This window comes from Parasteatoda tepidariorum, chromosome 1 (assembly GCF_043381705.1).
Source record: "Parasteatoda tepidariorum isolate YZ-2023 chromosome 1, CAS_Ptep_4.0, whole genome shotgun sequence".
Classification (NCBI taxonomy): Eukaryota; Metazoa; Arthropoda; class Arachnida; order Araneae; family Theridiidae; genus Parasteatoda; species Parasteatoda tepidariorum.
Genome location: NC_092204.1, coordinates 102,897,135 through 102,913,903, shown reverse-complemented (window position 1 = coordinate 102,913,903; position 16,769 = coordinate 102,897,135). Strand labels below are relative to the sequence as shown.

Below are 16,769 nucleotides of genomic sequence, written 5' to 3'. Positions count from 1 at the left end.
TTTTTCATTTTTTTTTGTCGTATAATTTCATATCTACAGTATTTATAGCTTCTTATAAAAACCTCTCAAATAATACTACTTAGTCATTCACATATGTTAAAACTTGCTACAGAATATAGAACTAAGGTAAAAAAATTTCATTTACAATACAGTGATAAATAATTCTAAAAACGCAGTTTTAAAATAAACTCGTAGAAAACTAGGGCACAAGGAAAGAATGAATTCAATTCAAATTTTAAAAAAATCAAACTAATGTAGAAACTTAATGGAAGTGCTAATGTTTCACTGAGCGAATTTAATTAAGGTATAATTTACAAGTAACAACATAAAAAACTTCACTTTAAATTTTTGTCAATCATTTTTCCCTCTAATTAATTTGATTTGTACTGCTTTGAGAGACCTTATAAATAGGGTCTTACTAGCTTCTTGGTACTTAAAAATTTTGTAATTCTTAAAATTTACTCAAGAAATTTAAAGATGTTCTGTCTGTTTACCCTACAACTGTGCAACTTAAAAACATTTTTTCAATTCTTATTAAAGCAAAATAAAATAAATATGTTAAAATCAAGTAAAAGTTGAAGTATAAAAGAGTATAGAAAATAAGATGTTTTTGTACAAATCAATTGCTCAACTTAAAAGCAAGCATAAAATTCAATTGATAAAACTTTAGTTTGACTAGAAATGTGTAGCATTATTTAAATATAAAGATAAAACTAATTCATGCATATGTTACGGCTAAAGCTAGAATGGAAGCAAAAACCTTGGTCTAATTGGCTGAAATTATGGATTACCAATTCTTTAAAACCCTAAGACTCTCTAATAACTTCAAAACTGGGTCCAACCAATCCTAGTCAGCTCAAAGTGAACGTCTATAAACGTAAGTTTAACTTGCTGAAATTACAGATTACCAATGATCTTAGAGACCCTTAAACGTCAAAACTGGGTCTAACCTGCTCTAATCTGTACAAAGTGAATATTCTACATTACACATTATTATCCAAGCACTTAACCTAAACAAGCGTAAGTATATGCTAGAAAATACTGGGCAAGTGTAAAGAGAGTTATGGCCCTTAAAACTTTGTAAAAAGGGAAAAAACCAATCAAGTATGAAAATATTGCACAAGACTCATCTCCACTAAACCATGAAACAGTTATATCCATATTACTACTTAATAATATTTTGCTTTCTGAACATATACAACAACATAACTTCGGTCATCAACCAATTAGGTTTTTACCTAGTTTTAGTCGGTTAAAATTAGAAACGGAGATTCTTCGGGCTTTAACAGACTAGGACTGGTATCCCCTACTTACACCTAACCAGTTGCACCAAGATTTAACAGTCATACTTTCTTTATCCATAACATATCTACTATTTCATAAAACATCTATTAAAACAAAGCAATATGTAAACAAACTTTGACAGTTTAAAAAGCTTATGACAAAAATTATGGTTATGATTTATTTGAATAAAACTTTACAAAACTTTAAATCTTTTTAAAGATAAATATTCTGAGATTAACATTAATGAAGGAATCTGGAATCACGTATATCACTCTTTTTTTAGAGAATCTAACAATAAATTTGAATTTTTTTTACTTATTAATAAACAATGAAATGGACAACTCATCTTGTACATAATTTCTAGCTCAATATGTACATAAAAACATTTCAATGACTTGATCATTTTTACAACTCAAATAGTACAATTATTTTATATAATTACATAAACTTCAACATAGTTCTTCTATTATTGCTATGTACCATTAATCGAGTTTATCATAATTAAATGTAGAGGCATTGGATAAACGGATAGATTATCTTTACCACTATTCACTAAAATGTTCACACTACTACTCAGGTTATAAGTTCCTGGATCCCAAAACAAAGTTTCTAGTAAGAGCTGCACAGAAGTATGAGGCTTTAATGAAAACTCACGCTTACTTCCTCCAACCCACGTAAATCGTTGAGGTATCTGATTGTAACTATCTCCAGGTAGAGAAGCATTTATATTTCTGAAAAGTATTCACAAAAATTATTGTAAAATCCTCTTCATGATTGTTTTCTAAAGTTAAATCATAGATAATAGAAGCAATTTACATTGACAAAAATATTCTGAAAATTGCTTAAGAAAAAGAAAAGAAAGAAATACACGTGAAATAAAGAATTTGCTTGAGAAACAATTAAGACTATTTTGTATGGAGCAAATTATTCAACAATTATCATACACTCGTTGGCCAAAAGTATCCTGCCACCAGTGGTACAGACTTTAAAAGTACTGAGGCTTTATAAATAATTATGATGTAGGTGCCACTTTTGCATCGATGACAGCCTGCACACTTCTGGGGAGACTTTCCGTCAGTGTTTGATATGAGTCTACTTCCGAGCGTCCATCACAGCTGAAATGAGTGTTGGTAGCGAGAATGCACAATTCGGCTGGCTATGTATTTTGTCTCTTAATTTGTCCCAAAGGATAAAACTATGGAATTTAAAGCAGGGACTTATAACACTCAAATAAGCAGCTAGGAGAAAAATCAATTTTCTCCACAATATTGCCATAGATATGCATACCTGCCAACATTGCAGAAATAAAATAATGGAGATTTAACTAGCGAAATTTTTTGGACTATGAGTAAAGTTTTGATACATCATGCATAATCATACAAGTTAAAGTTGGAAATAATAAACGCACATTTAGCGAAGTAAAAAATATGTATATAAATCTTAATCAAAAGAATTTTTTTGAACCATTATTTATAATTAGTTCAACTATTAACACTCAACATACTGCAGTACTGGCAATAGCACCATCTGTTGAGGAATAAGAAAAGTATTTTGGCGCAGATATTTTATAAACAAAAAAATTTTTTTTTTTAAATTTCTTCAATAAATACAGAGAAATCGGGGCTTTCACTCAATTTTAGAAAAAAAATTCACTGACTTTTCCAGGTCTAAAAGGCAAATTTTAATGAAAATCTAAACCATATTTTTTCGATACCATGCTATTTTTTATCAGAAAACTTTGATTTTTTTAAATTTGTAATATCAAATATTAGATTTTGTGAGCATAAACATAATAATAGAATGAAAATAGAAAAGTTTCACTAAGAGGTGGGATTTTATAAAAAAAATTGTAATAGATGTTACAATTATTTAAATCGAATCTCAATAACTGATTACTGTTATTGACAAGTATAAGACTGAGTATTTTCCAGGTACACTATAGAAAATTTCCAGGTTTTTCGTAAAAAATTGCAACTTTTCCTGACTATTTCCCAGTTTTTAGAGTTAAAATAAAATTCCCTGACCCGTGGGAACCCTGGAAATTTGAGAATATACGGGTGAACAGGAGATAGTCGCAAAATACAGGAGGTTTTGTTAAAAAAGACTTGGCAGGTATGGGAGAGCAAACATCAACTACAGAAACTAAGGGATCAAACAATGAAAAACGAAAAACACCCCCACCATAATTATATGGGTGTCTGGATACTTTTAGCTAGATAGAGTAATATTTTTGTTAAAATTTTTAATTGTTACTTCAAGAGGATGTAAGAATCAAATTTAATAGCATATAATACTAATATTGTAGAATATTTTTTTAAGACAAGAGAATCAATATATATATATATATATATTACTAACAGGTCAGAAAATAAAGCATTTAAAAATATTCAAATTGTCTTGGAATAATTATTTAATATAAAATTATTAGATAAAAATCATTTAATATAAGTTAAAAATAAAAAACATCATTGCAAAACTTAAACTTTATAAATAACCTTGAAAGTAAGATGCTTTGCTGTCACCTGACATCAGTCATTATCAATCGACAGATTTAAAGTTTTATTTAGTCGGTTTTTATATATTTTAAAGTACATACTAGAAAATTATAAGAGAGCTTTTTTTCAATTATCAACATTTTATCTTTAATATACTGTCTTTAATTTGAAAAATTAGTATTACTCGTAGAGTTTAAATGTAACAATTTTTTAGTTTCAGCCAAATGAAGATAACTTCAGTTAAATGGGCCAAAACATATGACGAAACAAAAATAAATTAATAAATGATTCACTTTAAAAAACCTTTAACTGAACTTAAATCTTTATCAACCAACAGATTTCATATTAGTTATGTTAGTAAAATTAGAATTTCTAGTGTTACCTGTCTGGATGAGAAGAATTGTCAAGAATAATGCTTAGTTCTGTATCACTAGTATTATGAGCAATAAATTCAATAGGAACTGCTACACACCTGCAAAATTAAACTATTCTGTATATTACATGTACTTTAAAGCAAACATTTAAAAAATAAATTAAATATTTCTTTATTTAAATGAAAATAACACAGATTAAAAAAAATTCTAAGGTATGTAATACTTATGATGCTGATGCAATACAGGGTGTGGCGAAACAATTCAAACAAAGTTTTTGCATCATAGAATAGAAGTTAACTAATTTTCTTTTTAATTCCTGTGTTCATTTCTTTTTGTCTACCACTTTAATTATAAAATACTAGTAATATATGTCTTAGTTTACATATTGTTTTATGGTTCTTTTATAATATCAAGTAAAAGATGTACTATTTTAGAGTTGTTTGAGCAAGGAAAACACCAGTGTGAAATTTTTTGCTTGCTTAATAATGTGCCTCAGAAAACAATACCTGGTGCAATCTACCATTTTAAAGAGCTTAGCAATGATGATCGATGTTCATGAAGGGGACAAAAACATATGGTCAGATGGCCATCAAAAAGAGAGATCAACAAAATCAGGGGGTTTCTGTGAGAAAGATGGTTCGTGAAATGGGAATAAGTGACTAATCAATGCGGAGAATGGCAGAAACAGAGCTTGGATCGAAGTCTTACAAATCATAAAAAGTTCAGCTTCTCACTGAAGAAAACAAGATTGTGTAGCCCCAATGATGTCTAAAAGCTTTGAGATGAGCTGCAAGTCAGCATTGAGAGAAATTCCTTTTCACCGATGAGGTGCCTTTTACCGTTAAACGAGCTCGAAACGATAGGATCTGTTCTGTAGATGCTCGCACAAGCATCTTAGCAATTGTTGAATATCGCCAAAATTATAAATCTGTCATGATCTGGGGCCGACGTTTTTAAATTATATTAAGATAATTTACAATCATGCACTCAATCCTGTGATTTCTGAAAGTGGAAAACCTAAAAATAGCAAATGTCTAAACTTTAAACCATTTTTCTCTTTCAAATTTTGACATATTTCTGTGAGTGCTAAAATCTAATTAATGAAAATCTATTGATTTGATCAAAAGTTCTGAAAATACTTTTTGGTTTTGTTGGCTATACTATACAAGAATTTTAAAAGGAGGCTGAGTTGATGATGTAAATGTTAAGATCCTCAGTGTAAATTATAAGAATGACATATTTAAGGAAGTAAAGAAGAAAGTCAACATCATTTCTTACTTTTCATTACTAAAATCATGTTGAACACAAAACGAATGATTCAATGCACATTTTAACATAGATGTTATGACTAACTCAGAAGGCACATTCATCAATGCTTGATCCACATCTACCTCCTGATTTTCTGCAGCAGCTTCTTCTAACTGTAAACAAAATAAAGTTTTATTTGCAAAATATTCTTTATTATTTGGGATGGATAGTTATTCAGAAGGAAATGAGCTGATGTTTTTATAATTACTTCTAAGTAGCATCTGAACAATGCTAAGCTATGGGTGTCATTCTTAAAAAATTGCAAGACTAAAATTTTTTTTGATCACTTTTTATAGTTTTATTTTTCTTTAAAAAATACACACACACAATTGGGTACCTGCACTTCAAGAAGAAGATCACAGACACTCACACATGAGACCTATGATGTGAGCACTAGCTGAGCCTTTATAAGCAAAATGATGTGTGAAATTTGAGCAAAGTTTCTCCACACAAGTTAGAATGTTAATTAACGTGAAATAAATTAAATACAGCGCCGTATCGAACATTGAATTCGTTGAAATACAACTCTTTCTTGTCTATGTCTTTTTTTTTAAACTTAGATTTATTATTTGTTTATGCATTTTATTGAAACCGCAAAATATTTTTGCTTTATGTATTTTGCAACTTCGAGGCATAAGTAGTTTGTTTTTGTTCTACACGACTTTGTGCCGGACTACATGACTTGTGATAAGTAAGAAATATATAGTGAAAGAAAATAGAATGTGTCACTTAAGAGAACTGATACTTGATGGGCTGGCTTACTCGAAATAGAATGGAAAGTATAGTTGCTAGTGTAAACAAATGCTACGATTCAGTAACCCATCAGGATTGAGATACCCACACTACGTCACTTGCAGGTGTCTCATTAAACATAATCCCTCTAGCAGGTATAACTAGACTAAATTAGCAGGTATAACAAAACTTTCTTATATGACAATATTAATAATTTTATTATTTTATTCCCAGATTTACAGAAATTTCTGACTTGATTTTGCACAGAGGGAGATGGAGCCAAAAATCCCTCGTTAGGTCTGTAAACATAGCTCAATCATGTTCTTTCACAACTCTCTCTTTTTGCAACACTCTGGAAAGATTTCTGTTCTCATGAAAAACAATTATCGTAAACATATAGAGAAAACATGGAAAAAATTACAGAATAATAGAAAAAAATTTTTTTTAACAAAAATATTTTTGGAATTTTTTTTTCTTAAAACAAATTCTTTTTTCTTACAACAAATTTTTTTCTTTCATTATTCTGCAATTTTTTCCATGTTTTCTCTACATTTTGAACTTATTTTATGCGTTCTATATGCTTGCAGCTTATGCACAGTAAATGAATTGTGAAATGCTGGTGATTTTCTTCGTTTTTTTCTTTTTGTGCTCTCTCTTTTTTTTCTTTCTTTTTTTTTCAAATGGCAGGCACTGAACTTTATTCTTCGCCTAAGAAGATGCCGGAATTGTTACTCATTTAACGTTACCCAGTGGGCACCTGTGGAGGAGAGCATCGGAGCCACGAAGGCGAGCATCATTACCCACACCACACTGCCACAAACACGTTTATAGGGTGGGCCACATTCACACAGCAGAGGACAACACATAAAGAGAGAAACATCCATGCCCAAAGCGGGATTCGAACCCGCAGCCATTGGCTTCGCAGTCAGGCCTGCTAACCGTTCGGCCACCTGGCCGGCTATATATTGGTTTATATAATAAATACATTATTAAACACACATATGTAATGAAGGCAGTCGGCCGAGCAGGAAAACAGGCACAGGATTTCAAAAATGAGCAATTTAATTTTATTTAATAATTTTCAGATGAATGACCAGAGAGAAAAAGCCACAATTTCATCGAGCTTCAGCCTAAATGTTAGGGAATATCTTGCAAAGAAAATCCGTAAAATGCTTCGATTTAGGGAAATCTTAGTAATTCTAATTGCTTCATTAAATAGGTCGCGCGATTCCCACAAAGAGTAGAGGGAAAATGTCTTACTTTTAACTAATGCATGCTTGAGCCAAAAATAGATTTAAGGACAGGATGTGAATTTAAAAGCGTGGGAAAGTGTTTCGATTAGAATAAAAAATCAAGGAAAGGTTTTACAGAAAAGAAATAACATAAAAAGATTAATTGAAGCCTTTTATGTTACATATATATGTAATATCTAAAATACTAGCTTAATAAAATTAAAAGGATCTTTTGAGACTAAACTTAAAAAGAATTATATCTTATCTGCAGATAAGCTTACATGGTTTATAAGAACATTATATAATCTCTTTCACCTACTTAACTTAGCTCTTTGCGTATATCTTAAGTTTCATTGAATAGCGATGAAATCTTTATTTATAAAATGAATCCACACCGTACAGTAAAATATCTCAAATGAAGCCGAATTCCCATTAGATTCAAGAACTATATTGAGATATTAGTTCATCTCCATCTGGTCTTGAGATCTTACAGCGCCGCTTCTAACAAAGAAGGTCTGGATATATAGATCACATGACATGAACGAAATATTATGTTACATGTTAAAAAAGTGTACACTTATCTTTTGGAAATGGAAGTATAAAGTTGTGTCCCGGAGCTCTGCTCCACTTGTATGTAAATTGTAAATAGATTTCCTTATTCTTTTCCTCAATAAAAGCATAGAAAATTCATTATGTTGTCATCCTTATAGAAAAGGATATTAAAAAAATTAAAATATGACTGCAAATATTATGGAATGCAATATTATGATAAATTAAAGACCACGGCTCAATAGTTTATGAGAAAACACGAGAAGGAGCACTATGTATATACAAACAAAACAATTTTTGTTTTGAAACTGATCATTAATAATTGGATGATGAAATTCCTTCAACTGTTATTTTTCTTTTTTTCCCACGGCGGAAGAATGACATGCAGCGTTAAGCATTTTTGATTCATATTCAGTAAATCAGCTTAAAACAGCTGAGAGTCAGTTACAAAAGATTTAAAGAGATGTCTCAAAATTACGCTTAAAAACATTAAATGCGATACATTATAAAATATTATGAAAATAACCCACGAGTTGAGAAAACAGAATTTTGCTTTACCTCTGAAGTTGCTTTCAATTCCACTGTAGAAGGTGCAAGATTATAAATAGGAACATGTTGTAATCCTATTATCACTTCTTCTTTTCCATCTTTAATAATTTTTGCCTTCAAAAAACAATAATTTAAAGGCTTATTTTCATTTTTCTCCAGTTTATAACAACTAAAATTATTTGACATCAATTTCAAAGCATATATTTTTTGAAACTATATTATCAAATAAATGTTAATTTTATCGCATTGTTTCTTTAAAAAATTAGTATCAATTGTTTTTAAATTCAAAAATTTAAATTTTTTATTAAATAAATGGCCTAACTTTTTTTATATTCACACCGGATTAACAATTCACATTTTTTTAAATTTTATTTAATAAAAGATAAGTATTTAGGGACTAAGTTATTCAACATTTTCAAAAAATAAATAAAGGTAACAGTATCCGTGTAAACCTTTACCTAGCAATTAAAGCATGTTAAAAGTACAATCACACAACTTATTAAAAAGTAACGGATTGAGGACATGAAGCTAAAAAACCATGTGTGTTGTAAGTATGATGTGGTGTAAAGTATTTTACCTGAAGAGACAGATAAGAAGTGTCATAGAAAACACTTTACATTTTTCTAATAAATTTTGAAGAGAAACATGCCATTTTTTCTTCACTAACTCTAATCAATTTAAAATGCTTTTGGCAGTTTATAAATTTTGTGACAGGTTTTGGTACATTATTAATAGCAACACAGTGAACAGCAAAAAAAAAAGGCATTTCTATAAAAACTTATTGAAGAAATCTTTGATATCATGTTTGATAGTTAGTTTCATAAAGTTCAGGAAATAAAATAATTCATACAAATTCCATTGTAAGTTGGAGGGTATGTAGAAGGGAAAAAGTCCAAGACCCACCTAAAAACATGGAATGGAACATGTTTTTTTGAAAACATATTAACTTTTACCACCTTAATAGTTTTTAAATCTGATAAAGTTTTTCTGTTATCAATTATATCTTTATACAGTACGGTTTCAAAAATCCGGAGTTCTGAAATCAGGAAATCTCTAAAATCCGGACTCTTACATCCAGTTCCTCAGAAAAAAATTTCGCTTAAAATAAAAATTTAAATGTAAGAGCACAAAACCGCAACTTTACTCCAACAATGAAGCGGTAGGGGGGGGGGNAAAAAGTTCAGACCTGCCAACCTTAGAAAATAAAAAAGCAGGAGACCCTTTCTGTATCACGACATAGCGCAAGATTGAAAATTAAACCTGATTCACACTTCCTACAAGAAGTTTATTTCAAAATATATTATTTACATTACATAAAATAGACCACAATAAGATTCTGACACTGACTAATAAAGATATGTGTTCTTACTATAAAATATAAGGCTCTATAGAATTAAATTAAAACATCTTTTGATTTATTAAAATTTAGGAAGAGGTTCAAAATTAACAAAATATGTCAATGAGGAGGAATATAATACTTTATAAATTTTTTATATTTTTATANTTATTTGGTATGAAAATTATTCAAAAGGAAATGAGCTGATGTTTTTATAATTACTTCTTAAAAAATTGCAAGACTGAAATTTTTTTTGATTGTGCAACACTTTTTATAGTTTAATTTTCCTTTAAAAAAAATACACACTCACAATTGGGTACTTCAAGAAGAAGATAACTGACACTCACACGAGACCTATGTTGTGAGCACTAGCTGAGCCTTCTTTATAAGCAAAATGATGAGTGAAATTTGAGTAAAGTTTCTCCACATAAGTTAGAATGTTAATTAACGTGAAATAAATTAAATACAGGGTGGTATCCATGGGTGCAAGTAGGAAAAAAGGCCAAGACTGAAAATTTTTTGACTGAAATACCTAACATACACAATACCCCCTCGACATATGCAAACTATCTAAGAAAGCTTTACCATAATACATCAAGTTTAAGTACTGTACAAAAAATATTTATTCCTCTGTCTTTTGATAAAATAACAACAGGACATAAGATAGTAGACCAATAACGTAGACCTAAAAAATATTTTTAAGGACAGGAAAAAAAATTTCCGTCTTTGAGTCAGTCTTGTTTCCGTCTTACTTCCGCCCGCGGACATTTTCGAAAGACGGAAATCCGTCCTGGGGACGGAAGACTTGCACCCATGGTGGTATCCAGCATTGAATTTGCTGAAATACAACTCTTTCTTGTCTATGTCTTTTGTTTAAACTTAGATTTATTATACTAGATACTTAGATTTATTATACTAAATTAGCAGGTATAACAAAACTTTCTTATATGATAACATTGATAATTTAATAATTTTCTTCCCAGATTTACAGAAATTTCTGGCTTGATTTTGCACAGCAGGAGATGCAGCCAAAAATCTCCTGAAAAACGCAAAAAAAAAATGGCCAATCCGTGGTTTTGTCCGATTACCACTGTGTCCTCGTTAGGTCTGCAGTCATAACTCAATCATGTTCTTTCACAACTCACTCTTTTTGGCAACACTCTGTTTTTCATGAGAACAGAAATCTATCCAATTATCGTAAACAAAGAAAACATGGAAAAAATTACAATAATCAAAAAAGAAAATTATTTAAAAATAATATATTTTTCGAATTTTTTTTTAAAAATAATTTTCTTTTTTTCTCATTATTCTGTAATTTTTTCCATGTTTTCTCTGAACTTATTTTATGAGTTCTATATACTTGCAGCTTATGCACAGTAAATTAATTGTGAAATCCTGGAAATTTTCTTAGTTTTTTCCTTATTGTGCTCTCTCTCTATATATATTGGTATATATAATATATACATTATTAAACATATATATATATGTAATGAAGGCAGTCAGCCAAGCAGGAAAACAGGGTCGGCCGAGCAGGATTTCAAAAATGAGCAATTTAATTTTATTTAATCATTTTCAGATGAATGACTAGAGAGAAAAAGCCACAATTTCATCGCGCTTCAGCCGAAATGTTAGGGAAAATCCTGCAAAGAAAATCCGTAAAATGCTTCGATTTAGGGAAGAAGGGAAATCTTAGTAATTCTAATTGCTTTATTAAATAGGTCACACGATTCCCACAAAGAGTAAAGGGGAAAATGTCTTACTTTTAATTAATGCATGCTTGAGCCAAAAATAGATTTAAAACAGGATGTGAATTTAAAAGTGTGAGAAAGTGTTTCGATTTGAATAATAAATTAAGGAAAGGTTTTACAGAAAAGAAATAACATAAAAAGATTAATTGAAGCTTTTTATGTTACATATCTATACAAACAAAACAATTTTTGTTTTGAAATGGATAATTAAAAATTGGAGGACGAAATTCCTTCAACTGTTTTTTTTCTTCTTCTTTTTCTTCTCACCACGGAAGAGTGACACTCAGCTTTAAGCATTTTTTATTAATATTTACTTAATCAGCTTATAACAGCCTGAGAGTCAGTTACAAAAGATTTAATAGAGATATCCAAAATTATGCTAAAAAACATTAAATGTGATACATTATAAAATATTATGAAAATAACCCATGAGTTGAAAAAACAGAATTTTGCTTTACCTCTGAAGTTGCTTTCAATTCCACTGTAGAAGGTGCAAGATTATAAATAGGAACATGTTGTAATCCTATTATCACTTCTTCTTTTCCATCTTTAATAATTTTTGCCTTCAAAAAACAATAAATACTATCTGTTTTGAATAATTTAAAGGCTTATTTTCATTTTTGCTCAAGTTCATAACAACTAAAATTATTCAACATCAATTTCAAAGCATATATTTTTTGAAACTATATTATTAAATAAATGTTAATTTTATCACATTGTTTCTTTAAAAAATTAATATTAATTGTTTTTAATTTCAAAAATTTAAATTTTCATTAAATAAATGGCCTAACTTTTTCTATTGATTGAGTTACTCAACATTTTCAAAAGATAAAAATAAATAATAAGGTAACAGTATCTGTGTAAAGCATTACCTAGCAATTAAAGGCATGTTAAAAGGTAAAAGTATAATCACACAACTTATTAAAAAATAACTAATTGAGGACATGAATCTAAAAAACCATTTGTGTTAATATCAAAGTATGATGTGGTATAAAGTATAGATGTATTTTATCATGGATTTATCTGATGAGACAGATAAGAAGTGTCATAGAAAATGCTTTACATTTTTCTAATAAATTTTGAAGAGAAATATGCTATTTTTTCTTCAGTAACTCTAATCAATTTAAAATGCTTTTGGCAATTTATTAATTTTGTGACAGATTTTGGTAATTTATTACAAGTAACACTGTGAACAGCAAAAAAAAAGGTTTTTCTATAAAAACTTATTGAAGAAATCTTTGATATCAAGTTTAATAGTTAGTTTCATAAAATTTAGGAAATAAAATAATTCATACAAATTTCATTGTAAGTTAGATATGCAGAGGGGAAAAAATCCAAAACCCACCTAATAACACAGAATGGAACATGTTTTTTTGAAAACATATAAATTTTTTCCACCTTAATAGTTTTTAAATCTGATAAAGATTTTCTGTTATCAAGTATACATTTATACTTCAGTTTCTTAAAGTTATTCATTTCACTCTATATATACTTCCTAAATCTCTGTTTTTAAAAATCAAGTCTTGTGTATGCATTTATTATCTAAGCAGTTTATTTCATATTACTCTCTCACCATAGGTGTGCTACCTCCTAATAATTTAATCAATGTAATGATATTATTGGTTAACACTTATTAAAAAAAAAAATTTTTTTTTTCAAATTTTAAAAAAATAATTTTTATTTAAAAAGAATTGTAATTTGTTTTAATTATACATTTTTTAATCAGTCCTTATGAGTGTAAGTTATATCACATAATTAAGTGACTAACCTCTTTTGTAACTGCAATCACAAAGCAGTTAAAAATTCCCAAATGGCTCGTAACATTATTTAGTATACTGTTAACTGCATGCACAAAATATTGAAATTTACATTTACCTTCCAAATAATAACAAGTAAAATGATGATATCTTGTTCAATTTCAAGTTTATAAATATCTTTTGGAAAAAGAACAGCTTTAGTATCAACCTCTGAAGCAATAATAGTACCAAGATCTAAACCAGACTTCTGGCTGAAATCTAGCCATGGTGTGGAACTATTATCAACCTAAAGAAAAAGTTTAAAATTAGAAACTAAAGACCACACTATTTTTTTATTTTTTTTATCGCAAAACAAAAACTTTGACTAGATTTTCAAGCTATCAGCAGTACACAAAATAAGTATCGGAGCATTAAAAAAAAGATAAATGGAGCAACAACAAAAAAATGGATAAAACTTTTTTTAAGAAATTTCTAAACTGAAAATAACCATACAAAATGTTCACTGAGTTTTCCTACTATATTTTGGCAATAACAATTAAACAACTGCATAAAGGAAAAAAGTAGCCATTAAATATTGACCATATCTTATCTAAGGAAATAAAATATGTTTCATACTAAAAATTTTGATTGGAGAGAAATTTTTAATTTAAAAATTTATTTTAAACTTTCTATTTTAGTATACATTTAGAATCTCTCTCAAAACATATCAACATATTTTAGTAGCAAGTAAGAGTTTTTTTCAGTAAAAAGAAAAGTTTTTTCTTTTACATGCTATTCGCCTGTAAGTACTGAGGTTCACCAATCATTTTGAGGCACAAATTAACATGTTTTTTCTGTAAAAGTTAAAGGAAAACAAAAATCTCAGTTGAATTCATATGCCGTCTCCTGGATATGATAGCAGAATTAGACTAGTATCACTTTGCAAGGTGGAAAAAAACATTATTTGGTAAAAAAAAACTTATTAGCTACCTCATTTATTTTACATGAATATGAATCACCGTTATTGTATTTTTACAATTATGTGAATGTGACTCACGATATTGGATTTTAAAAATGTAAAAATACGAATAGTGATGTTAAGGTTTTAATTCGGGTAAATATGACTCACGATGAAGAATTTTTAGATAGCCTGAATAGGCATCGCAATGCATAGTATATAAATCATACAGGGTTCATAAAGAGAGGTCAGAGGAAGAAATCCAATGAGTATCCAAGGAGTCCAAAATTTTACGGACTTATCAAAAGTTTAAGTAAAAGATAACTAGAGTTTTTTTTATAAAAAATTAAAAAAGCAGTTACTCAGGGATGAGATTGGTCAAAGGGCAAAAAAGCTGAATTTCCACGAGAGTAAATTTTACGCACGTGCAATCATTTAATAATAAATTTACAGACAATTTAAGATAATAAATAGCAAAGTGTTGACATAAAATTGTGTACTAATATGGCATATGAATGATTACATCGATACTTAACATTTAGTAAAAAGTAAAATTGCCAATTGAAAAAATAAAGCTAGAAAATTATATCATCAGTTCACATTAGAGACAATTATTATTTGAGAAACTGCCTGGTTTAGCAAATTAAAACTCTACTGAGAACATACATAAATATTCCATTTCTTTTAATTAATACTGTTACGTTATTTATAGCAAATATATCAGTAACATGACTTTTTAAATTATTTAAAAAAGAAAATAAACTTTTACAATTGGAATCCCTATGTTTATATTATAATCTAATTTAACTAGAGCACTGTGAAACATATCAATAACTGTGAAGTAGAAATATATAGTAACTCCTTAACATACAAAAACTCATATTTTAGTTTGAAAAATTACATGATAATCAGCAACTGTTTAGATAATTATTTTTCATTTAATAAGTTTTGCATTTTATAGCGTAAATAACAGTAACTTTTTTAAATTTTGGATTTTGGTACTGAGTTAATTCTTTTCCCAAAAAAAAATTTAAAAAACTGATTCACTTTTTAAGTGATTGCTTTTGTTTGCTATATCTTTTTTTATTATTTTCGTTTAATTTCCGATTGCCGTAAACGCAGGCAGGCGTGTAAAGATGCCGAAAATCTTATCTTCAGGAATCTTATGTGTGAAAGTTATCACTTTCACACATAAATGCATTTTCCAGTAGCAAATATTTTAATAAATCTTGTTAAAGTACATAGTACAGATGTTAAAGATCCCTGTGATAGAATTTTTTTGGGCTTTCTGCGACTTACCTCTCTATTACTAATATTTTTCTGCAAGGTATTTTAAAAAATAACAAATATACGTGTTACTAAATTAAAGTAACAAAAGCATCAACTTCAAAAAAAAAAGAAGAAAGAAACCTTTTGTATCAAATAAAGAATTTTTTAAGTAAATATGTAACATTTTTTTTATTCTATATTATGGGCTATATTCTCGCATTTCGTAGTAGGAAAACAAACTAATTACTTCCTTTTTTGCATTTTGTAAATCATTATCTGATATTTAAAAAATTAAAAAATCATGAAATCTGTAGCAGTAAATAGGAGTTCTCAAAAAAGGGTTACTAGATGCACGTTTTCATTTCGAGATTCAGTTGTTGTAATAAATAATGTATTAAAAATATCGGATTTTAAAACTATGTGGAAATGGTAATAGCTGCATTAAAAAAATTAAAACGAAATCCTCTGCAGAAAAGAAAACCAAATTTTTTACTTCATTTATCTTTACTTTTCATTGTTCTCAAACGAGAATAGAAAAAGCATTTTTTTCTACTCGGATGCACGAGAAAGGCATCTTTTGAATATAATTCTGAAGAAAAGATAAAATCTTTTGAAAATTTCTGCAAAAAAAAGAAAAGCTTTTACTTCCCAAAAGAAAAATGTTTCTGCAAGAACTAGGTAACGTTCTGCAACAATGTCGCCACAAATTCTGCCACGGGGTTAAAGATTAACATAAAAACCTACCAATCTTATATTTTTATATTTGAATATATAAAAAAATCTAAGACATTTTACAAAAAAAAATCTCAGTAAATCATTCATTAAGTTTGCTTGTAACATGTAAAATTAAAATTATTTGGTATTAACTTTCTTCTAACTCTTGCAATTCAATTTTTTTTTCTTTTTCTTTTAAAGTTTTTCTTAAACTGTTAGATTTTGACAGCTTGCATATCATTTCGTTTTCCTGCTTGGACAACAAATTTATCAGTGGACTTAGTAAATTCATCGATTCAACGCAATAATCTAAGGAGTTTCTAAGGACTAATTTAGAAATCTAAGTAGTTCCAAGTACTCCTTGGAGACTTTTTTATTTCCAAGGAGTTTCTAAGGAGTTTGTACGAACCCTGATAAAAACGAAAATCAATGTTTGATATTACAACTGTGTGAATAAGAATTGCAATATTGGATTTTAAAAGGTG

At 28.6% G+C, this 16,769-nt stretch overlaps 1 protein-coding gene across 1 annotated transcript in view; it reads right to left on the bottom strand.

The window, feature by feature from the left end:
• Positions 1–16,769, bottom strand: part of LOC107443139 (trafficking protein particle complex subunit 8 homolog l(3)76BDm) — a 55,730-nt gene continuing 38,961 nt past the window's right edge. The window contains exons 24-28 of the mRNA XM_016056907.3: positions 13,483–13,650; positions 12,066–12,170; positions 5,432–5,574; positions 4,162–4,251; positions 1–2,015 (exon numbers count right to left, since the gene is read on the bottom strand). Coding sequence (XP_015912393.2) covers positions 1,757–2,015; positions 4,162–4,251; positions 5,432–5,574; positions 12,066–12,170; positions 13,483–13,650 — 765 coding nt within the window. The 3' untranslated portion in view covers positions 1–1,756. The remainder of the gene's footprint in view (positions 2,016–4,161; positions 4,252–5,431; positions 5,575–12,065; positions 12,171–13,482; positions 13,651–16,769) is intronic.